Source organism: Thunnus albacares, chromosome 8 (assembly GCF_914725855.1).
Source record: "Thunnus albacares chromosome 8, fThuAlb1.1, whole genome shotgun sequence".
Classification (NCBI taxonomy): domain Eukaryota; kingdom Metazoa; phylum Chordata; class Actinopteri; order Scombriformes; family Scombridae; genus Thunnus; species Thunnus albacares.
In genome coordinates, this window is record NC_058113.1 from 33,705,775 (window position 1) to 33,730,320 (window position 24,546).

Below are 24,546 nucleotides of genomic sequence, written 5' to 3' on the forward strand. Positions count from 1 at the left end.
TTTTACACAATGAACACCTGGAAACAAGCGCTGAAGTGGAAAATCAGCAGAGGTCACCTTTAAACTGACAGCCGGACTTGTTAGTAATAAGTCATTTATAAGTTATTTGTGTGCTTGTAAACGAAGAGTTAATTATTAACTAGTGAGACCTTAAGTCCCCCTACTTATCATTTATAATCACTATATAAACAGTTAATAAATGGTTTTTAATACACTTTATTGTAGTCACAAGCAGATATAAGGACATTTTAAGTGTCTATTATTGTACAGTTTTTGTCAACAATTATAACTTCTCCTATGAAGACATATTTTATATTATTACAGCTGTGTGTTACTATATTAATTATCTGTATATATAACAGCAAACACTTCTGCTTATTACATATTGGTATAATAAACACATATCTGCTAACAACGGCATTATAATGTGTTATAAACCATTTAAATAGGGAGTTTTAAAGTTAAGTTTTACCAGTAAATCATTACAAGTTTACAAACACACTAATAACTCCATTATTAGTGAATCTCTAGATGAAGGCATTCCAATGACACTGATAGTTTAGCATATTTTAGCTGATTGAATATATGTTACATTCATGTCATATCGGCTCATTATTTTCAGCTTTTTCTACTGTAGTGGAGCTAAATTACATGCTACATGATTTATGAGCATCTAGGCTTCATTTGTTATTACTGACAGATATGTAAAGCAAACGTTTGAACTTTTAAATTAAAGCACATTATTATAAAAAAAAAGTAAAATCTAAGCTGGTGATTGAATCTCACTGTATTTTCATGAATAATGACCCTGTAAAGTTCACTTTTTCTGCTCATAAATTATGCTGTTGGCTCTGTGCAGTCAGCAGCACTATAATTACTCACAGATTGAATATGAGATCACATTGCCACAAACTGAAAGAAATCTGTTTATTGTAGCTTTTTTGGGCAGTAAAACATGAACAGAAATGTAGCGATAAGCTGAAGAAATGCTGGGTTGAAACTGTGAATTATTGTGATTACTTTTGATTAGCTGTTTTTTTTCCAATCAGACCACTGATTCTGTGTGGGTGGTTTCATTGTTCAGTTACTGTAAATGGAGCATTTCTTCACTTACCGAGTTTGTTTAGTTTGTCTGTCCAACACTCAGTTAAAGAGCAAAACATCCCAACAGCTAAAGACCAGATCAGAAATGTCCTGTTAAAGTTCATGTTCCCCAGAGGATGAATCCCAACAGCTCTGGTGACCCCCTGACTTTTCTTCTAGCGCCACCATCAGGCCAAAGTTTCCACTTACATGTAAGAAATCAAATCAAAGTCTAATTGGCAGTTTGTGACTTTTTTATGATCCCATTGCTGCTCTCCTGAGGACGAACCCTTAAGATTTTAACAAAACTTTACCTTTTTAACTTCAAGCCTCTGAAAACAGATAAATCCTGAACCTTGTCATTGTTACACAGAAGACACCATGTCGAGGACGTACGTTCATAAACAGCCTGACTCTCCAGAAGTTTTCTTTCATTGAATATGTATTTCTTGTTATATCTTGTCTGAAACTGGACTTGGACTGGATTTAACTTTTTTTTACACTGATACAAATCTGTGGATGAAATGAATATTTAAAATCGACATATGATACGGAAAATAAATGTATCATAACTTGTAGGTAATGTGCTGCTCTGTTTAAATGCTGTAAGGCATTTTTAAACCTCATCTGAGATTCTGTGCTTCTTTCAGTTTGTTGATTTGGGGCGACACAACTCAAGAGTTTCATGACAGACAAACCTCTTTAAATCATCTCAAAAACATCTACTTATATTATTTTTCATTATGGTTAAATCTTTCTCTGTGACATCCAGGGTTTTTCCAGGGCTTTTGGAGGGCTGTGGTTGCAGGGAGGGGGTTGTTTGGTGGGAGGGTTTGGGGGTTCACACTGCACGCCATGAAAAACAATAATCACAAAATAACAACAAGGCTATTATATATTAAAGGGATTTGAACAGTGATTTTCTCTCCTATACTGTAGAGACGGGTATCGTTAGAATTTTGACTTCTATCTGTTTGATTCTTTATTGATTCTCTTATTGGTTCTTTTTCATTACTAAAAAAAATGCTTTGTTTTTTTAATTATTATTTTTAAAAAGAATAAATTTAGAACATGATTAGAATTGATTAGATTAAACTGATTGATTTCTTAAACTTGCAGTGCAGAACTTTTATATATAAATGAATGTCTGTGCCAAATGAGTTCACTTAATGCTGATCAAACCTTTAACCACCAGATAAATCTCTCTGTATTTCACAGTATTCAGAGTTTTTAATCTGGTGTCGCGTTTGACATTCCTGTGCTGGCCGGATGAATCATACTGAGCATGCTCTTTGCTCTATGGGCAGAGCATGCGTACCACAGACCTCCGCCATCCAAGCAGCTAACTTCTGGTTAGCTCTCTGCTAACTTGAATGGGGATAAAATCATTTAACCTTGCGGCTCTTAGACTTCCCAAATGTTATCAGACTAAATTCATCAAATTCATCAAACGAGTCATTCTGCAGGGGGTTGTATGACGCTCAAAACTATTTATCCACCATTTTAAAGCCACAACAGTAGTGACGAAGTAGGCTACCGCGGAGCCTATGATGTAAGCACAAGTCGACAGTGTTTTTGTAATTACTCTCACTGCCAGAAGGGGGAAACAAAAGTCCTGCGCTGCAGCTTTAGATATCACTAAATATTGTTACTAGAGCAGCATGTAGAAGTAGTAGTAGCTAAATTTACAAGAATTTGACCAGTTAGTGGGTTAGCGTTAGGGTTAGCTAAGCTAAACTAAGTCAAACAGTTAGGTGACATACGGACAGCTTTGGTTTCAGCTTGTTCATAACAATAAGCAGTTGAAAATACCTGCTTTTCTACATGTTTATGCTTGTTGAACAGGTGGTTTGATTAAGTACTCATTGGTTTTTTACTCGTGAAGGTTTTATGACCCTTACATGCAGCTCACCTGTCTGTGTGTCTCTGTGGAAGGAATTATGGCAGGAATCAGCTGTGAGAGGTTATTTCTGCCTCCACATGATTGAGTAACTTAACAAGCTCCATGCAGGACTCATAAATAAAGATAACTGGAGGGCGGGTCAGATCTACACATTACATGGATGAGCCTCAATGACTGAAATAGCTACAATCAGAACCTTTAACGCATATTCTGTGTGATATTAGATGTGATTTCTGTACGTTCCCGCTCGCTGTCCACTTCACAAACCTGATAAGACAATATTTAAATCACTAGATAAAAGTAAACTGGAACCAGACAACAGATGAGTCCTAGAAGTCAGGTGACAGCTGTGGTGACATCAGACTGTCAGTCTCCATGATTTGTGACTTGCAGTGATGAAACCGTCACATGACAACCGCAAAATTAGCAAACGCTTGTTAAGTAGAGTGGTTGAGGGGCAGGGGGCAGGATACTGCTGTTTTAAGGTGAGAATACAAATCAAATTTTGGATGATGTTCCTGTTTTTTTTATGACTTACGACTATGTGTTTGTAGAAGTTTAGAAGAAAAACTGTAAAATCTGATGAAATTCAGGACATTTCTTTAGATTCCTGATGTGAACATATTGGCTGGTCTTGGGTCAGATGTTGGTGAAGTAGAGTCAGTGTTGAGGTGATGTACTGACCTGAGGTCCAGGAAGACCAATGATTCCTCTTGGTCCCGGTTGACCTCTGACCCCTCTGGGACCCTGCAGAGACAACACGGACAAGTTTAACACAGTGGCACGTGTACGTTATTAATGTCACTATGAGGACAGAACGACTTCATGTTTACTTCATGTTGGTCTGATCACTCACCTGCTGACCTGAAGCACCTGCACTACCTGCGAGTCCTGGATCTCCAGGCTGTCCAGGTGCACCCTGCAGAAACACACACACACACAGTGTTCAAAAAGGGTGTTGTTTAGAAGTGATGTAAACCAGCATTAACAGCACTGAGTGTTGTTTGTTTTCCACTCGTACCTTCTCACCCAGTGGCCCTCTTCTTCCCTCTGGACCCTGAAAAGCAGAAAAACAGCAGCGTCACACAAAATGTTTGAAGAATAATTAGATATATGTGATGACATTATTCTCTGAGGCTGGGATATTGTGCATACTAGGTGCATTTCCATCCACCTGGAAACGTCAAAAAATCAAAAAAACTCTCGAAATATCTTTAAAATATGTTTGTTGTTGTCTGACGTGTAACAGTAGCTGTGTGGATAAAAAGCAAATGTAAACAGACTGAGTGAATAAATGAATCATGTGACTTAAACGTCATTGAAGAGCTGAAAACATCAGATCTGTGTGGAGCGATGATGATGAGGAGACTGTAACCTTCCTCACATCAATACATGAAACAAACAGAAATGTCATATTTCCATCATGTTTTCCATCGTTTGAGTTTTGACTGTCGCTCTTTTAATGACGTCATCTCGTTGTGTCTTCTTCTTCTGCAACGCTTTAATGGCACCGACTGTTAATCTCTTAATATTCACTCACATTTTTGCGGAAATAAACTGGAGAAGATCTTTGCATAATAAGTTGTGTATTTCTAACGAGGTCAAAATTTTACATAAAATCTATCCAGTGATTCTCCAAATATGTGAATGTAAATACATGATGATAAAACATCTATACATTTTGAAATTACAATAAAATTATAATAACATTTTGATTTGATTTAAATTCTCTCATTTTCAATGCAACTGATGTTACTCACCATTTTAATCTTAAAGATATGGTTTGTTACTGTGACAGTAACAAAACTCTAGATGAAGTTAAGTCAGTGGAGTGACTGTTAAACAACCTATAAGCGCTGCTTTAAAAAATGCTGTTAAAGTTTTCCTTTTACATCAGTTTGTAAAAAGCAATAAATTGAACATTACAAAGATTTTTAATCTCTAATATGTACAATTAGATTACATTAGAATATGCAAATTCAAATTCGCCCCCACAGCTGTGACGTCATCTAGAACCATTTAAAGCAGGTTTCAGCTACTTCCTGTTTCACTGAAGGTAAGAATGAAGGTAAACAAAATCTCACCGGGTTTCCAGTGATTCCATCCTCAGCTCTCAGCCCGTCCGGTCCAGGTTGTCCCTGTAGATTTAAACACATCGACTTTCAGCAGAGCGATACGGGAAGAACTGATCTGACCAGAGAAGTTTCAGGGTTTATGACACACTTAAATATTTGTAAACAGGGAATCATTTTCAGTGTAAGAATCACAAACTTGGCAACTAGTTTTCCCCACAATAATCTATTAAATTGGCATTTTTAAGATGTTTCCTGTCAATAAAAACAGAAAAAGTTGCTGCAAACATTAACAAAACACTGCACTAGAGTTTCTGGACTTAATCAAAAGTTGATCCAAAACCACAAATTTATCAAATAACTTGCACAAAGCTTAACCTCCAACGATGCCTGATATGCTCCAACAGACAGTCAGCTGACCGTCTCATATTACTGCTGTTGCTCTTAATTGCATCTTCATAGTGTTGTTTGTCATTTCACTTGTAACTGGTCAGCTATGTGACAATTTGGATAAAATCGTCTGCCAAATGACAAAACGTGAATATAAAATATAAATGCATCAATCTGAACACACACATGCAGTTTGTGAGATGTTTCTTACCGGTAAACCTGGGTTCCCCCGCTCTCCTTTGGCTCCTGGGACGGTGTTATCAGTACCTGGTTCACCCTGTCAGACAAAACACAAAGCCAAAGTGTTAACTTGAAGATAAACTCAACATCATGTTCCCTGAAGTGGAGCCTCCAGCTGTTCCAGCTGTGTTCCAGCTACACTGCTTTCAGTGACTTTAGATTTGGCTGAGGATGCTGAATGCATGTTTAAGATTTTAATCTGAATTTTCATCCCAGTATGGTCTTGAGTTTTTAACCATAACAAGCTGACTCTCACTCTCTTCTCTCCAAACATACAGATTTTTTTTTACTGGGAAGTCAATGGGAGGCTCTCAGATTCATCCTGAAGTACCAGTCAGCACAGTAGTCCTGTTTCTCTAATGCAAATAACAAGACCCAACGTTTTATTGAGATTTGGGGATTTTATGATGTAACACCTCTTTCAATTTGCTCGGCTTTGTTAAGAGGTCAACTCATTATTTATAAATGTAGTGGAGATCTGAAAAAAAGTTACTGAGTCCCCGTTTGATCGGTCTCACACACCGTCTCCTAGAAATGACATTTATAAACTGCTACTGCTGCTCAGATTACTTTTACGGTCAACATAATGAGAAAAAGTTGTTAATAACGTATCTGAACGTATTAATGAAATGTTCATAGACAATTTATTTCATTTGTTTTCTGTCAAAATATCAAATCTTGCTGTAAAATATCTGCTCATAGTAACTACAGCTTTATTAAACATTCTCATGGTTGTGTTCAGACTCTGGCAGCACTCGGTTAAGGTTAGAGACAGATCCTGGTCTCTGTTTAATACACGTGTTTATTAACATTTAAACAAATCTGCAATATCTTTCACTGAGCTGAACCTGAAGTGCTTTTGTGGTCTAAAACTAAAACACGCACAGGACTCAGGATGTGAACCTCTCTCTCTGATGTCAACGCCCACCATCCACCCTGACCTCCTTCCTGTGACTTAATGCAGTACATAAATGTACATTTCATTCAAAAAGATGTGTTACAAAGCTTTTACATATGCAAATGAAGCATAATTGGGAAAATAATTTAGTAGTATATAAATGTAATTTCTAGGAGAAAGCGTTGGATGGTGAAGCCGTCAGAATCTTGACCAGAACTATTATGTTGCGTTCATGTAATAGAAACAACTAAAATCTGAGAGCTCCAAGTTAAATAACATTCACATTTTATTCACAGAGAAAATCACCACTCTGTCCTTCCAGGAGATTGTAATCCTGTGACCAGAGAAATGACAGCAAATTTAACCTTATTAAATTAAATTTATTAATAACAATTTAATAAGTTCAATTCTGCATTTGACTGTGAGAGTTTGACAGTTTTCTGCAATCTCTGTAATATTTATGCACAAATTACTTTCACATCTGTTCAAAATAATCCAATTCAGGGCTGATGTTATGAGTCCAAGTTAAACAAAATGAATCCTTGATCTCAGTAAAACAACTTCTCTGTGCTGACATTGTTGCACATGAGACTTTATTTCCCCTGAATTCGTCCTGTCAGGCAGAACTTAGGCAAGGCAAGTTTTATTTATATAGTATATTTCATACTGAGGGGAAAACACAATGTTCTTTACATGGATATTAGAAAGAAAACAGAAGAAGAGAGAGAGAGAGAGAGAAAATAAAGTAATAATAATAACAATAGGGATCACGATATTAACAGTAATAATGAAAATAGTATCAATGATAACAACCATTTGCAACAAGCAGACAGGGAGACGCACATCTACATTATTCAGTTACAAAGGATGTATTACATATTTTTGAAAGGAAACAGAGAAAAGAAATGTTAAAGAAATGAGAGACTGAGCACATCTTAGAGTAAACTCAGGGAGACTATTCCAACATTTAGGAGCATGAAACTTAAAGCAGCTTAAGGCATCGGTGATGTCAGAGGAACACAGGTCATTGCACAGAAAATCAGTTATTTGATATGTAATTTTGCAAACAGCATATTTGCCACAAATAGATTTTAAATCCACTCATCCAGAGAGAGAAAACACTGAAACTCACCGGATCTCCTCTCAGTCCTCGCTCTCCTTTCGGTCCCGCCTCTCCTCTGATACCTGGGATACCCTGAGGACGACAGTTCAACCCGTTAATCAACCAGCCGGAGGTCAGAGGTCAACACCTCCGAGCTTCACTCTGACATCACTCTGTGATGCCTCATCTGGAGGGTGTGACAGCTAAAGGGGAATTCCACTGAACTAAAGCAAGACAGTTTGTTCTCATATTCTTCTGACAGAGACCTACCTGCCTGTGTGACTAAATAAACAAATAAACACAAAACAATAAAAAGAGGAAAAACAAAAAAAGACAAAATGATAGTAATGCATTTGATTTGTTAATAATTTACATGAAAAACGTTTTTATTCTTTCAAGACTGCAGGCTCTGTAGTATCTGCTAAATACTGTAAATGTCAATAATATTAATATATATAAAAAAGTAATTTATCATAGAAAGTATAAAGATTTAAGGTAAATTAATCAAATCATATGTTTATTTATTGATCTATCAATGTTTTATTTTCTGTCATGAACAAATTGCAGATTCAAATGCCCCTAAATTATAAATAAATGTAAGTCATTAAGTTATTTTGTATTTAAAATGTACATATTCATGATGCAAGAATGTAATTATCTTGTAAAAAATGTAAAAATAAAGTGAACTTTTCAATAGTAGTAGCAATATGAAGATGGCAAATATTAATAAGAATATTTAAAAACTAAGTAAAATAGCTTGTTGTTATGTAAATGTTAATTAGTTATTCATATGAATCATGACTTTTTTAATAAACGTTATAGTAACAATATAAAAAGTACTATGAAATATTCAGTATTTCTATGAAATTCTCCAATTCAATTTTTTATCTTTTTCATGAGGACATTATAAATTTAATCATAAATTACATGTAAATGCTAACATGCTAAGTATTAGCATTAATACTGTTGATAATATGTTTAGCTAGTTAGCTTTTACTTTGATTTTGAATTATGTTTATTTCATTGTGTTTAATAATTCAAGCTTTGGTAGAAAAGCATCTTTGTCAATATTCATGATAAAATGGGAAAAATACAGTAAGTTTGAGTTGTACAATGTTGTGTGAAATTTAGTGAGTGGAGGGTTTTCTGGTTTGATGAATATGATGACAGACAGACAATGATCTGAGTTTCATAGAAGAGAAAATATGAAGTATTTTACTGGGTTTCCTTGATGTCCTCTCTCTCCTCGACCTCCGTCCCGTCCCGTCACTCCCTGCAAACACAAAACCAGAAACAGCTCAGCACTGAGAGCCCGAAAACCCCCCCGATCAGCTCGTTTCCTGAACACACCCGCTCATTTCCTCCATAATGAAAAAAAAAAAAACAGAAACATTCAGTGTCTTCACATCATCAGGCTGCTTCATCTGGTCTTATTAGTTTGTTTGCCTTAAGAGGAGCATCTCTTCCGCAGGCAGGTGAGGACTGTGGCCACTAAAACGCTGCTCTGCTGTGACCACAGGGCAAAAATAAAGTGGAGAGAGTCCTTGTTATATAAAGTTTTCAATAAAAAGGGCACTTCAACTCTCACGATTTCAAAATAACACAGTAATCCTAATAATGGTTATTGGGCTGATCTGGGCATATTTTAATGCATCTGTCGGTCTGACTTTCTTCTGTTGGGTTTTCCACCTCTGACTCCTCTGCGTTCAGTGTTATCTGTGAGCTAGTGGATAGTTGTCCAGATGACATGCCAGATACTCTGAGGTTACCTGCCAGATATTGTGTGGTTACATGCCAGATACTATATGGTTATGTGCCAGATACTGTGTGGTTACATGCCAGATACTGTACAGTTACATGCCAGATACTCTATAGTTACATGCAAGATACTGTATGGTTATGTGCCAGATACTGTGTGGTTACATGCCAGATACTATATGGTTACATGCCAGATATTCTGTGGTTACATTCCAGATACTCTATGGTTACATGCAAGATACTGTATGGTTATGTGCCAGATACTGTGTGGTTACATGCCAGATACTCTGTGGTTACATGCCAGATATTCTGTGGTTACATGCCAGATACTGTGTGAATTCATGACCTTGGTGGTCCAAGACTGGTTCATTTTCTGGCAACATGAACTGTCTGAGGTCATATTAATATGCTTAACATACAGTGTGTTAAACCACCTGTTAAAGCCTCATTGGTTAATGCTCTGCGCTCCTCGATGCTTTGGGTCAGTAAGGCCATATTATACTTGCCTGCAAGTCTAATTGTATTTGTTTTTTTACCTAATTCTTTTTGTTTTTGTGATTTACATTAAAGTCCAGATGAAACAGCATCTAGTGAGAGTATCTAACTTCCGTATGGCGACGTATTTCTGAGTGAAACAGGACAGACAGGCAGGATGTAACGTTGTGTTGCTAAAAGTTGAGGATTGATTGATGAGTAGATGTCATGATATTATTGGTTGAAATTAGTTGGTCCACGCCTACATAAGCGCATGTCATATTTTTGTTTTACTGGAAGAAAACATGATTGGATTTTGATATAAGAATACAAAGAAATTGATGTGTTTGTATTTTTTTGGCAAATATTGTTGAATAGATGCACAATATGACCAGGGATGTGACCTCAAAGGGTTAAAAAGGCATTTTTCATTTCATCTCGACTTTGGCTGGTGTAACACTGTAACTTCTGTTTGGGATTAATAAAGTTCTCTGTCTGTCTTTCTTCACTCTACTGGGTTTTGTCCACCTCAGCCTGCTAATGTTGCATCACTGCTCTCTTTTCTGACAGCCTACGGGCAGCACCTAAATAGGTAAAATACACAAATTCACAATAAAGTCCAGCTTATGGCACCTGGGTCAGCCTCGGTCTCACAATAATGTTCTTTATACTACAAGTGTTACTGGAGTTTTGACCTTTTCAGCCTCTTTTCCTTCTCTATGCACCTTGGAAGTACTGAAGATGAAGTTGTGTGAAATCCCTACTCTGCTTTTGTCCCACGTTCTTGTCATATGGGATGGATGACAGAGACAGAAAAGATTGTTTACAACTTGTGAGTATTCACGTCAGACAACTCAGGATAGTTGTATGATTATAGAGTTGCTTGAGTGTGGGTTAAAAATACTGTGCACTGACAGCATTACACCATATTCAGAAAATGTGGGTGGAAACACACTGAATGACAGACTCTGTCTGACATGAGGCGGCCCTGTTTTCATGATTTTCCAGCACTTCTGTATTAAGAGACACCAAGTCTGATACAGTATATCAGAGTTTTCCAGTCATAATCATGACTTGTAAGTTGCAGAGGTGGAAGAAATCCTTTATTTATTATATATTCTATCTACAAGTCGCAATCTCGTAATAACAACAATGCTGATATGACATGAACACAGCATTATTAGTGGAGAGCAGTGTATCATTATCATATACTGTATGTATATATCGTCATATTGTCTTACCTGTTGTCCATCGACTCCGTCCAGTCCGTCTTCTCCATCCTCGCCCTGCAACGTAGGAACAGAACTGGGTCACAGCTGATTTTTCTTTTCTGTGTGTTTTCCAATGAGACTCTATTTGTGCTTTAATGTTTATTCAAACATTCCTCAGTACATACAACACATCACATTACTTCCTCACTTAATTGATGTTAAAGTTCAGCCAGTCTGAGTCACTCACCCTGTTTCCCCGAAGGCCTCGGTTTCCCTGCAGACACACAACGCAGTTTGATTTACACACACATCATGAATGCTTCTGTCAAGTTAAAATACTACTCACTATTAACATCACAATCTAAAGTATTACTGTACCTTCATTCCTCTGAGTCCAGAACAACCCTGGACACCTTGAGGTCCACTGGGTCCCGGACCCCCACGCTCGCCCTGCAACACATACACAAAGAGACACATGAGAGTCCAGCAGTAGAAGAGATGTTGATTCAGCTGTAATATATCATCACTGTAACAAACACTGATTCATTCCACCCTCTGTTTTACAGTTTACATTTTTTAAAAGAGGATTTGGGTGATTTACACACATTGAAAGCCTCAGTGAAGATTTTAGGGCTGCAGCTATTTATTATGATTATTTTTATTTTTGGATAATCCAGCAATTAAGGCTCTAAGGTTTAATGTTGTCACTTGATGTATACATGTTTTATGTATTTTAGTCTGTGTGCCTCAGTCTGTTTTACCTGGCTGCAAGACAAAGTCCCCCTCAGGGTTGGTAAAGTTTCAGTTGAACTTGTAGGGCTGCAACTAATGATTATTTTTATTATCGATTTGTCTGCCAATTTTTTCTCTCTTTTTTTATGAATCATTGGTTGTTTTGTCTATAAAAAAGTCAGAAAACAGTAAAAAACAAAAAAAAGTCTGAATGTCTTGTTTTGTCCAAGCAAAGAAGCTAATTCTCCCATTTGAAAACCAAAAACCATCAAAAATTTGGCCTTTTTGCTTGAAAAAAGACTTAAATGAGTAATCGATTCTCAAAATTATTGCTGATTAATTTTGTGTAGAGCAACCAATTGTTGCAACTCTACCACCAATTATTTTCTCAGTCAATCATTTAAAACAGTTAAATCCTGTTAATCAGAGTGTCTGATGCTGTATCACTGATGACAAATGTAGTTCTCCTCATCACTCTCTGTATCACAAAACCGGATGGATTAATCATCTATTATCATCTCTGTTAAAGCTTCCAAACTGCCTCAAATCTCTTCTCTAATTTAAATCTCGTAACGACAGAAACATGACCTAAAAACTACACTAAAACCTTTAAATTAAACCGACTGCAAACTGCCTTCCAGATGGATTCTTCTTAGGGATCTTAAAGTTTTACTATGTGGCATTTTTATTAGTCTTGTAATTGTTTTTATTAACTCTATTTGCTGTTTGATTGTTGGTGAATTTTCTCTGTGCTTACCTTAAATCCAAATAAATGTTATCACTCAACTTAATGGGTGTTATCAGTAGTTATCAGTAGTAGTAGTAATATAGTAATTATCATCATAATTATGGGTTAGAAGGAACCTGCCACGCCTGCTAGTAGGTTCACAAGGACGTTATCATCCATTGGTAAGGTGGACGTCACCTCTGAGTTACAGTCTAGCTGTAACTCAGATCTAGCTGCCGTAGTAATTATGTAATTATGACGTATCTCAGATGACGTCAGTATAAGACGACTTGATTGGATGATACTGGTAGGTGCCACGGTTCTATTCCAACGGGTAGATTTGTGACATCACAACTAGTTTGGAGCCAGTCGTGGTCCAGTTTGCAACTTACACAAGTGTGATGTGGAAACTTGAAGCCTCCAGTGTACAAACACTGAGGATGGACTTTACAGTGATGATGTTTTCAGAATTTTTATCCAGGTAATTGGAAGGAACACCATATCAGACACATTTTAGTCAAAGAAGAGTATTTCAGTCTCTCAACATGTCCGGAGAGGATCTTTAAGTTTAAATTTAATGTAATTTTTACATTTAATTTAATGTAAATTTAATGTAAGTATTGCTAAAATTAATAAAAATGAACTTACAGCAACACCCTCCTCTCCTGGGAACCCGGGGTGACCCTTCTGTCCAGGCTGACCCTGTAATTAAAACACACACAACAGCTTCAGTGGCAGAAAAATCGAGTGAAAATCTCACAGGTCAAAACTTAATCAAGAAGGACATCCAGCTTTAAAACCAGTTTCCTTGATGATAATAAAATTGAAAGCGTTATGTAAGAAATATTTCTAGCAGAATCTAATTTAAATATCCACTTTTCAGTTTTAGTCTTGAGCAACTTTTGATTCACACAACCATATGAACAGCAGCTAAATTTCTACGTGGTTGCTATCTCAGAATCACATTAACTGTCTCATTCTTTTTCTAACACTTAATTTAGTGATTTTTCCCCAAAAAACAACATCAACAGTTAAAACAACAACAAAGGAAAATACAGAAATACAATACAACAAGGAGATTACAGATGCTGCATGTTGAGGGTGATAAAGTCGATTTGAATATTTTAATGACCATCATATTGCAGAGAACCATTTCTATTGCAAATACTGTCATGGTCCAGCTTGTTCTCTCCCTCTGTCTGTCTGTGTGTGTCTGTCTGGGCGTGGCGCTCTGTTTCCCTCTGCTGCCGATCAACCTGCACACTTGTGACCCATCCACGCATCAAGCTCCTGCAGTATATTTATATCCCGGCTCTACACTCCAGTCTTTGCCAGATTGTTCATTCCGCCAACGTGGTACTACGTTACGGCCAAGTTTAAGTTTGCCTGAACTCTGTTTGACTCTGTGTTTTCCTGTTCCTCAGATCTCAGATGGGTCAGCTCTGTCTGGCTCGCCCAGTGTCTAGCCAGCTTGTTTTCCAGCCGACAGCTCAGCTCTCTCTGCCTGCCCGCTCTGCAAACCTCCATCTCTACAACTTCTCAATAAAACTAGATTTGAATTGTTCCAAGCTGTGTGTCTGAGTCCTGCTTTTGGGTCCAAAATTAGCTTAACCTCACAAATACCCAGGTATGGTTGTGTACGGCAAGGGATCAAAGCTTATGACTAACATACAACTGAAATAGTACCCACATGGGAAAATAAAATTGCAATAAAACAAATAAATGTACATGTTATTAGCACTCAAAATAAAAAGGTCAGAATATCAACACATGTATGTTATCAGTGATCAAGATGCTGAAAAGGATCGGAGGAGGATAAAATTATCTCGATAAAATAATCATTAAAATTATTGTAAAACTGTACCTGCAAACATGAAACATTGATTTAACTTAACTTTGACTTAAGTTAGTCTGTATCTCAAGATAACCGGCTGCTATACTTTCATCATGGAGTCCTTCCTCTCAGCCTTGAGGAGAAACATCTTTAACCTCTGTGACTGTTTACTTTTAACACTGACCCCGGAGCAAGTGGAAATGTGAAATGTGTCCTGGTTTTACTTTGAGATATCAACTGCTGAACCAGGCCTGATGTTTTCTTTATGAAATCACTGCTTGTGTCTGCTCGCTCTCAGTACAGACCTGACTTCTTATTGCATTTGACACGTATTCCCAAATGTTCTTGACATCATGTTTGAAAGTTCAAGGCTTGTTTGTATGACTCACCTTTATCCCCAGGGGGCCCCGAGAGCCACGGATACCTTCGTGTCCTGAACATTTGCACATGACGCCGCAGCACTCCCTGTTTGACACCGTGTCCTGCAGAGAGACAGAGAGAAACAAACAAACATTAAATATCAAACAGAGACATTTTTCATTACTTTTACTTAATGTGATTCTGTTTATCTTCTCTTGAGTCTTTATGGGACGTCTTTGTATCAGCATTTAGCTTCCTACCTCTACAAGGTTTGTTTACTTCATGTATACTTGTGTGTATGTAGATAAAAACGTGCTCATATATACAGTAGCAGACAAAAGTTTGGACACATCTTGAATGAGAAAGTGTGTCCAAACCTTTTGACTGGTACTGTATGTGAATGTATTTGTGTGTACATATCAAATCATTAAATCTTTTGTTAAAATTGTTATTTAAATATGCAAATGAATTAATAAACAAAAGAAATGTAAAAGATAACAGATTGTACTGGCTGCAGATGCAGTGAAAACATACAATGAAAAGCTTTCTGTTCTTTCTGATCATTAACATCCATGAAATACATATTTAGGGGTTTATTGTATAGTTGTTTTACCACCAAACAAACTGTATTTACAGACTAATTTGGTAGCTTGAAAACATTCCTTTAGAAAGACTTTTTAGGCACTATATTTTATTTAAAAAACAAACAAACAAACAAACAAAAAAAACCTCCTGCAATGTCCTAATTAATACATCTACAGAAAGGTCACAATCTGCACATGCTGCAGGTTTTGGATACTTTTTTTCTAAATATAACATGACAAGTTCTACATAATATGGAACATCAGAGCATTGTAATGGTACAGTAAATAAAAATCAGGTTCAGTGGATGTTCACAGAGTTTAATTCCATGAAAGCCGTTCAGGCTTACTGGAATCTGCTTTTTGGCCATTCTTTGACTTGGTGAGTAATTTGCATATTTTCTCTAGCCAACACTTCCCTGAGGCTTTTTTCCCTCTTTTTTTTCCCATTTCTGCAAACAGACATGCCTGGACAGGAAAACCATTTCTGAAGGAATTAGTTTCTGTGATTCTTATCAGCTGAGGAAGTTAGGAGGAGGGTGACCTCTTATTATTTATTTATTTTCATTTTCATGATTACAAGGAATCTATATCTACCTCAGGAAAAAAAAAAGTTTTGTATCTGGATGTAACTTGTATCCGTACAAATAGATGAACTCTGACACATATGAGTGATTTAAGAAAAATTGTGGCATTCAATTTTCTCGTTTTTAGAATGAAACTCGCCCATAAATGGAGCGGTACAGGTCGCCTTATATGGACATGAACAGGTGACATTCATCACGCTGAAACCACACAAGAAAAAAGAGAAGTTTAGTTGAAGAATACAAATATATTCTTCCATGAGGTTAAATGCATAAAATAATCGCCTGAATTAGCTCAGTAAGTGACAATGATCCAGCTGAAAAACACTGCTACCTTTCTGATTGGCAGGTTGTTTAAGCAGTGTGTTTAGAACTCCTTGACATTTTCAGAGAGCAGATTAATATGTATAGTCCTCTTGTTAGTCAGCTTGTCCAGAGTTTGATGAAAAAATGGATATCAGTTTAATATTTGTGTGTCCAGCAGAGATGGAACATATCAGGCATTGCCAACACAAAGATCGGACGCAGGGGGAAACTGCTCGCTTAACACCATAAAACGTGAAAAAATAGCTAAATAATGTTGAGAGACTAATTCTTGTATTTTCAACAACAAAATTTCAAATTTATTTCAGTGGAATCGCCGCAATAAGTGGATTCATTTGTGAAGATTTTGTAAGTCTCTGCAAAGCTTCACAGAGTTCAACTTTGGTCAACGTGTAAATATGAATTTGTACAGTTGACCAATATCAAAATGTCTCAACAGCACTGAGCCCAAAATGGAGGCTATCATATTATATGTGTCAAATTGTCTTTTATCTGTCGTGTCTAGTTCTTATTTTATTTTAATTTTAAACCTATTTCATTGGTTTCATTATTTTTTTATTATTATTATTTTTATTTATCATGTGCACTAGTCTCATATTGTTGTACTGTTTACAATTGTTCTCTCTTATTATCAGTCTGTCAGTCATCTGTGAAGCACTTTGATTTGTACCGACCTGCACAAATAAAGTTTGATTGATTGAATGAAACCATCCAGTTTTAGATTAACCTGCTGTGTTCGAGTATAAACTGCTCCACACAAGACAAGAAGCAATATGGTTTGCAGTCAGCAGTGAAATGAAAGTGGATGATATAAATATGTATGTTCTCTTAAATCAATGGCTTTTCCTTGTACAGTTAGCATCCAAGCCAGCTAGTTCATCAAGATATAGCTCCGATGCTAACACTTCTCTGCAGAATTCTGTTGCAGCTGATGTGAATGGACACAACAGTGACATGAATGGCTTACAATCTGTTTGAGGATGGTGCTGCCGACACTTGGCATGCCGATGCTGAGAGGAAGTTTGTAGCCGAACCCTCGACCAAACTCCACCATCTGCAGCTGAGCAGGATCATGCACTACATCCAGAGCCACAATCAGCAGAGCGCTGACCCCTGCAGAAAACCCACAAAAAAGATAACAGATTCATGCCTTCATGTGTCATTGATCTGCACAGAAAAAACCTCTGCCTTTCTTAGTTTTTACCAGACTGTCGCAGCTGCTCTGATTGTTGCTCCAGTGTCATCACGTCTTCATCGAGTCCGTCTGAGAAGATCACAAGCACCTGAGGGACGAGGTTGGTCAAATGTTGGTCTGTTTAACATGTAAGAGTTCATGGAACAAACTTTTTACTTTTAACTTCTGCTTTGAATCATCCATTCACTTCTCCAGTGTCATTACTCCAACCCTGACAAAAATGTGTCCAATAAAAGCCTGACAGAGTGACAGATTAACACAAATAGTGGTACAGTAGTGTCTTCTTATACTGATCAACCTGCACATGGGTTGTTCAATCCCGCATTGGGGTCAGATTTGTGGTTTGGGATCAGAAAACACTGAGCACAATGAGAAGCATTTTAAAAAAACTACAAAGAAAATATATGAAAATCTATTGAGAGCAATTTTCCTGACTTCTTGGAATGTATCTAAAGGCTATGACTATAAATCAGACCTTCATGAATGTAATATCTTCTACATTATCTTGAGGTGGACTCATTTTCTAATTTTCTTCAGTTCTATAAAGACTCTTTTCACTTCTCAGTGCTGGTCTTTATTTATTGCAAGTGCAAAACTGTGCAGACTGACCAGTGTAATGTCTTTACTCAACAAGCCACTGATTTGTTAAACAACACTCAAGGTTACCACCAAGAGTACTCAAATCAACGAGAGTTCAGAAAAGTGTCACCTTTACAAAACCGTGTCTTTGGGATGTCGACAAAACAAAGTGAAAGAGTGTTTTTTATGTGTGCAAGATTGTGTTATGTCAAAGACTCACCTTCACACCAGCTCTGGACTGGGCCCTGAACTTCTCCTCAAAGGATCTCAGCAGGTTGGTGTTGAAGACAGTTGGCTGTGCCAAATTCAAAGCCATAACTTTATTCACCACATCCTCGCTGTAGCCGTCGAAGTTGAAGTCGTCCAGGGTACGTCCATCACGGCTCACCACTCGGAAAGCAATGTTGGTCTTGATGGGGGTGGTGCCAGTGCAGCACATACCTTGCACGGAGGAAACGTAATGGACGATCTCCGGGAGGAAGGTCTGGAGCCTGGTGTGGCTGCTGACCAGCGTCTCACCGGGAACTCTTTGAGAGATATCGAATCCGAATGCGATATCGATGCTGCAGTCTTTTTCTGCAAAAAACAGTTATTTTCATTATCGAATCATCTGCCAATTATGTTCTCAACTAGTCGACTAATCAGTTTATCTGAAAAAAGGAAACATAAAAAAATGTCCATTATAATTTGTTAAAGCTCAAGGCAACATCTTAAAATGTCTCATTTTGTCATATCAACAGTCCAAAATCCAAAGATATTCAGTCTACTACCATATGTGACACAGAAAAGCTTCAAATTCTTACATCTGAGAAGCTGCAATGACTGAATATTTAGCGTTTTTGCTTTAAAAAATAATGAAAGATTATTAGATTATCAAAAGAGTTACTGATTAATTTTTTGACAGTCGACTAATCGTTGCAGCTCTAAAAGACATACTTCTTAACTCACCAGGTTCAGTGTCTGGAACTTTGGATTGGCAGATGGTGTCGATCACCTTTCGCTTGATTTCTTTCAAGCTGTCAAAGTTCTGCACGGTGAACACCCTCTGTGGAGTGCCACAGATCTGCAAGAGCTCCAGAAGGTGGACGTTTCCAATGCCGATGGCAAACACCTCGATACCCAGAGCCCTGAGACGGTCGGCCGCATCCTCCACATCATCCTGTGATTCCCCGTCAGTGATTAAAACCAGATTCTGGGAGATCTTTTCAGACTTACGACTGCCTCGGTTCGCTGTGAAATATTCCCTGATGGAATCCAGGGCAAATCCGATATTGGTGCCTCCACCACTTTGTCGCATATTGAAGATGTGCTTAGTCACCTCCTGTTCGGTGTTGAACGTGTTTAGATAAAACTCATTCTGGAAAGTACTGCTGAACTGGGCAAGTCCAACACGCACTAAATCCTTACTGACTTCAAAGCTTTGTATCAGTTCTATTGTGAAATTCTTCATGATGCCGTAGTCCTTCTGGTCAATGCTGCCAGACTGATCGAGTAGGAAGACCAGGTCAGCCTTCTCTTTTTCACAAACTGCAAAAACAAAGAGAGGAATTTTGTCCACATAAATAATAGATAAGGGTATCATAAACTTGGTAACCTTCAAGCCCATCGACTTTGAATTTATGCTTTCCATACTCTTCTATTGGCAAATGCACATAATTTTTTAGCTCTGACCTGTCTGGTTTTAATGCCAACACCAAATAAATTCATCACCTCACTCACATCATCTGAATAACACACTAATATTAAGAGCCTAATGGATAAATTGGCAGGATGACATTACAAGGTGATATTTGCTTATCACAAAGAAGAAACATTAGAATTTTCTAATTTGAGAGAACGGTTTGTCAAAATCCCCCCCCCCCCCAACTCTACTTAAGATTCTTTTCCCTCAAATCACAGCTTTCCACTTCAAAAATCGGTCTTGTGAAGCGAGAAAGAAAGTCAGGCTGGAAAGACATTCTGCTGTTGGATTTTTCAAATTTAAATGTTTTTTGACTTCTGTGAGCACCATAAAAGAATTTCCATTCACCTTGATTAAATTGGGATGATGGCCGTTATTGGCAAAAGTATTTGCATGGCTAAATACTTAAAGTGAGAGAATATGGAGCATTTTGTGGCTGGTTAATTGACCCGTTAAATGTGTAGCAAAAGTTTTGTTGTAGGTTAGCTTTGTGATGCTGTAAATCTTTGTATCCTAACTTTGAAGATGTAGACCTACTGTGTACAAAGGTGGGATTACACTGTTGTGTGTTACCTGGCTTGGTGGAGTTACAGAAGACATCAGAGATATTCTTGTACAGAGTTTCCAGGGCCTTAAAATTGTCCACATAGAAAACTCTGGATGTCTCGCCAGCCATGGTCACCAGCTGTTTCCTGTTGGCTCCCTCCACTCCAATACTGAAGACGCTGATCCCATGGTTTCGCAGTGCTTCGGATGGATTTTCAAGATTGTTAGGGTCAGTAGCATCACCATCTGTGATCACCATGAGAATCTGAGGAATCTTGTCTTTTGCCCGACCGCCATGTTCAGCATTGAAGTACTGTAACGAGTATTGCAGAGCCTTGCCAGTATAGGTGTTTCCATGTGGGGGATTCAGTTCTTTTATTGCCCTTAAAACCTTTTGTTTGGACTCATACTTATTCAGAGAAAAAACAGATTTGGGGTCGTCAGAGAAGAGAATGACCCCAAAGCGAGTCAGATCTTTGCCAACCGTGGTATCCTCCACCAGTGACTCCATAAACTTCTGCATGCTTATAAAGTTGGCCGTTGTTATGCTTGTGGAGCCGTCCACCAGGAAAATAATGTCTGCTTTTTCTGTCTTCACACAGTCTGTTTGAAAATACAAGGACAAAGAGCAAATGGCGTCAGATGGAAAGTTGCATTTACACCATAATGAATCAGTAACTTAAGGTAACACTTGGACAACTATACACTTGTTTACTATCTTATCAACTCTAACAACTTCAAATCTTATTTAAATGCTTGTCTTGTTAGATAACAAACTACTAACCAAACCAAAGAATCAGCTGGGTTTTGTTGCCAGTAGAATTCCATTTGCTACATTTATGAACCAAAGTTTTAAGTTTATGTTTCTTTAAAATTAGTTTTAGTGGAATACTGTTGTCCAGCAATGTTGTCATTTTGTAGGTAACCTGGAAGTTAGCAACAATTAGGATTCCCAAGGCAGATTTCCATTATAATTCTTCATATAGTTTTTGATTAATAAAATAAAAATAATAGGCTGTGTCCTAAAAAAGACTTATAATATGTACATGTTTTTTTCTTTTATAAGACGTTAGTCAAAGAGTTAAAGAAAAGAGAATGAGAGCCTGCGGTTTACAAATGCTCTATTACAGAAATGTTTTTGATGCCTGTTGTATTTTGGGACATTCCAGCACTCTCACCTCTCTCTGGATCACAGAGCTCCAAAGCCACCTGGCTCTCCAAGTCCTTCAGAGCGTCAAAGTCCCTCTCAGAATAGACTCTTTCTTTTAACCCACTGATCTCCAGCAGCTGGGTGGTGTTGGCGTCCACCACTCCAATGGCATAGATCTGCACTTTCTTGTCCCTAAGTTCTTTAGCGGGCTCTTTGACCGGGTCTTGGGACTCTCCATCTGTTATCACTACCAGCCTCTGCCTCTGGTCAGGACGCCCTCCTTCGGCTTTATCGAAATACGGTGACAAAACTTTGATGGCTTTACCTGTGTCCGTGCCTCCACCGATCTGGGTCATACCATCGATGGCTCTCAACATGTCATCTTTGCTGTAGTATTCGTTGAGGCGGAACACTAGCTTTTGAACACTGCTGAACTGCATGACACCAACGTGCACCTTATTCTCCCCAATGTCGGATCTGCTAATCACAGATTTCATGAATTCTTTCATTTTCTGGTAGTCATTTGGATCGATGCTCCCAGAACTGTCAATCAAGAAAAGGAGGTCGCCTGGTATGTCTTTGCAAGCTGTAGAGACAGAACACAGACATGTTGGTGTGGCTTTCCTCTTTTTTTTCATAATTTTCTTGCCTTAGGATCCCTTTCAACTGCTATCTACAAGGGCTTAATGTAGTTGACCCAAAAGGCATCCATACCAGCAGAACCACAAACCACACCAAATGCATTGCATCAATTAATTTTCAATTGATGTAACATACACTGAATGCATTATACAATGTATGGTAGCCAGAATGTGCCAAACGGGGGAACAAATGTGCTAAAAATAACTGTTTTCCTTGAGCATCAATGCTAGGAAATGGGACAGTGGTGTATCCTGATGAGTTAACACATGTCTGTTTGTGATAACATATGTCAAGATGCCATCGTGTGTGGTCTTATGTTGAAAACAATGGTTGGGGGTTAAAGTGCTGACCATGAACCACAATGTCCCCTGGACCTTTGTTACATTAATGCCCCTCATATCCTGTTATCTCTCTACAATCAGCTGTCCAATAAAGGCTAAACAAAAATGTTTTGTTATGTTTTGACATCATACAATGCTGGTGTGTTGCCCTTAAAGGATCATTTAGTACATTTCAATCTGATATATTTCCCACTGTGGCTGTGTGGGTCATGCTAACTCTCACTCACAATCGTCAACACACACCAAGGTATCCAAAGACTCACACATAAACAATCTAATGTGCAAGTTGCCCCGGATGTAGTTCCGTATGCAGTAACCATGATGGCTGCCTCAGGTGGTTAATTTTGTATGTTTACTTTCTTTCAGACTCTGAGACAAATGTTTGAAATGATTAATGTAGAATCATGTTTATTTGGAAAGCTGTAGCCCCAAATCTCTATAACAGAGCTGACGAGTACAAAAAAGCATCACCCAAAGATTGACAATGGCCACATTTATGGAAAATACATCAGGTTGAAAAAAATGGAATTATCCTTTAACTGCCACATGCATAATATGGTTGACATGCATTTTAAACTTTAGTCCAATTTTCCTTACTGTCTGATGAACAGATGTCTGTGACAATGTCATCCTTGATTGGCGTCAGGGCATCAAAATTATTGACAAAGAAAGTCCTCTTGGGGTCGCCAGCAATCTCTCGTAGCTCATTTTCATCTGCGTTTTTCACTCCAATGGCATAGACAGTGACGTCCTGCATTCTCAGTCTTTCTGCAGGGGCCTTGACTTCATCGGAGGATTTTCCATCAGTGATGACCACCAAGTACTCTCGGACTTTGTGACCACGAGTGGACGACGCTCTGTCAAAGATTGGCCTCATGAATTCAAGTGCACTTCCTGTATTAGTCCCACCTCCTACTTGTTTAATATCTTGCACAGCTCTCTCCAATGCCAGAACATTTGAGTGGGTGTTCAGATCAAATTCCACGTTTGCTGAATCTGCGTATTTTGCAACCCCCACGCGGACATGGTCTGGCCCAATACGGAAGTTATGAAGAAACTCCATGATGAACTTCTTCATGTCATAGAAGTCAGAGGGTAGAATGCTTCCTGAATGGTCAATCAGGAAAAAAATATCTGCTTCATCCGTTTGTGTGCAGCCTGGAAACGAAAAGCAAAAATATTATGAGTTCTTTTCCCAATTCATCAGCTGCAGACTGTCTTTACATTCATTTACTAAATATCCAATGCAATAAATACTGTATTGACATACTTAACAGACTTAAAACTTATTTTTTACTGTACCTCTTGTTTTTACAAAAGCAAACTAAGACAACTACAGAAAAGCACTGGTTCAGACCTTTTTTGATGCCAGATCTTCTTTTTTCTGTGATTGCTTGGCGAAAGATATTATGACAAAGACTTTTCTGCAGACTCTGCTGCAGAGGTTTCAGTTTGGCAAAACTGTCCACAATAAACACATGCTTCTTGGCGGGGTCAGATGCAATCTCATCCAGTTCGGTCTTGTTGGCGTCTTTGATTCCTATAGCGTAAACAGTAACACCAGCTCGACGGAGTTCAGCTGCTGGCGCGTTCACGTTGTCCTGAGATTTACCATCTGTGATCACCACCGCCACCTGCTGGAAGTTTTTCCTGCTTCCTCTCTCCACTGTGAAAACCTTCTCCCGAGTGAATTTTAGAGCCTCTCCGGTATTCGTACCACCTCCATGGTAAGGCAGGATTTTGATGAACTTCAGCAATTCATCCGTGTTTTTGAAGGTGTTGAGGTAGAACTGTGCTCTGGGCACATCATTGTACATTACAATGCCCACTCGGACTTTCTTCTCACCAACATCCAGGCCGCTCACTATCGAGTGCAGGAAAGTGCGGACCAGCTGGAAGTTGGCCGTTCCAATGCTTCCAGACTCATCAACGATGAACACGATGTCTGCCCGATTGCCTGCTTTGCAATCTGTGAAAGGAATGTATAATCATTAAGTCACAGTTTACCAATTCAGGTAGCTTTCAAGATTGAAATGAGGAGTACTCATTGTTTCATACAATTTATGAAATTCTGTGAGTAATTTCTTGCTGACAGATGCTAAATATGTACCAGACTTGATAGAAGAGGTCATACAGTAA

General features: G+C 38.1%; 1 protein-coding gene across 7 annotated transcripts in view; it reads right to left on the reverse strand.

Annotated features, from left to right (window-relative positions):
• The window catches only part of col6a4a (collagen, type VI, alpha 4a), an 81,852-nt gene that overhangs the window by 21,988 nt on the left and 35,318 nt on the right, over positions 1-24,546 (reverse strand). For all 7 annotated transcript variants that reach the window (XM_044358946.1, XM_044358948.1, XM_044358951.1 and 4 more), the window contains 20 exons: positions 23,765-24,376; positions 23,005-23,565; positions 21,453-22,010; positions 20,302-20,877; positions 18,996-19,574; positions 18,268-18,623; positions 17,478-17,556; positions 17,241-17,386; positions 14,814-14,906; positions 13,239-13,292; positions 11,510-11,581; positions 11,379-11,405; positions 11,162-11,206; positions 8,908-8,961; positions 7,719-7,781; positions 5,660-5,725; positions 5,071-5,124; positions 4,008-4,043; positions 3,843-3,905; positions 3,671-3,733 (listed from right to left, as the gene is read on the reverse strand). In XM_044358946.1, the coding sequence (XP_044214881.1) occupies positions 3,671-3,733; positions 3,843-3,905; positions 4,008-4,043; positions 5,071-5,124; positions 5,660-5,725; positions 7,719-7,781; positions 8,908-8,961; positions 11,162-11,206; positions 11,379-11,405; positions 11,510-11,581; positions 13,239-13,292; positions 14,814-14,906; positions 17,241-17,386; positions 17,478-17,556; positions 18,268-18,623; positions 18,996-19,574; positions 20,302-20,877; positions 21,453-22,010; positions 23,005-23,565; positions 23,765-24,376 (4,157 nt within the window). The remainder of the gene's footprint in view (positions 1-3,670; positions 3,734-3,842; positions 3,906-4,007; positions 4,044-5,070; positions 5,125-5,659; positions 5,726-7,718; positions 7,782-8,907; positions 8,962-11,161; positions 11,207-11,378; positions 11,406-11,509; positions 11,582-13,238; positions 13,293-14,813; positions 14,907-17,240; positions 17,387-17,477; positions 17,557-18,267; positions 18,624-18,995; positions 19,575-20,301; positions 20,878-21,452; positions 22,011-23,004; positions 23,566-23,764; positions 24,377-24,546) is intronic.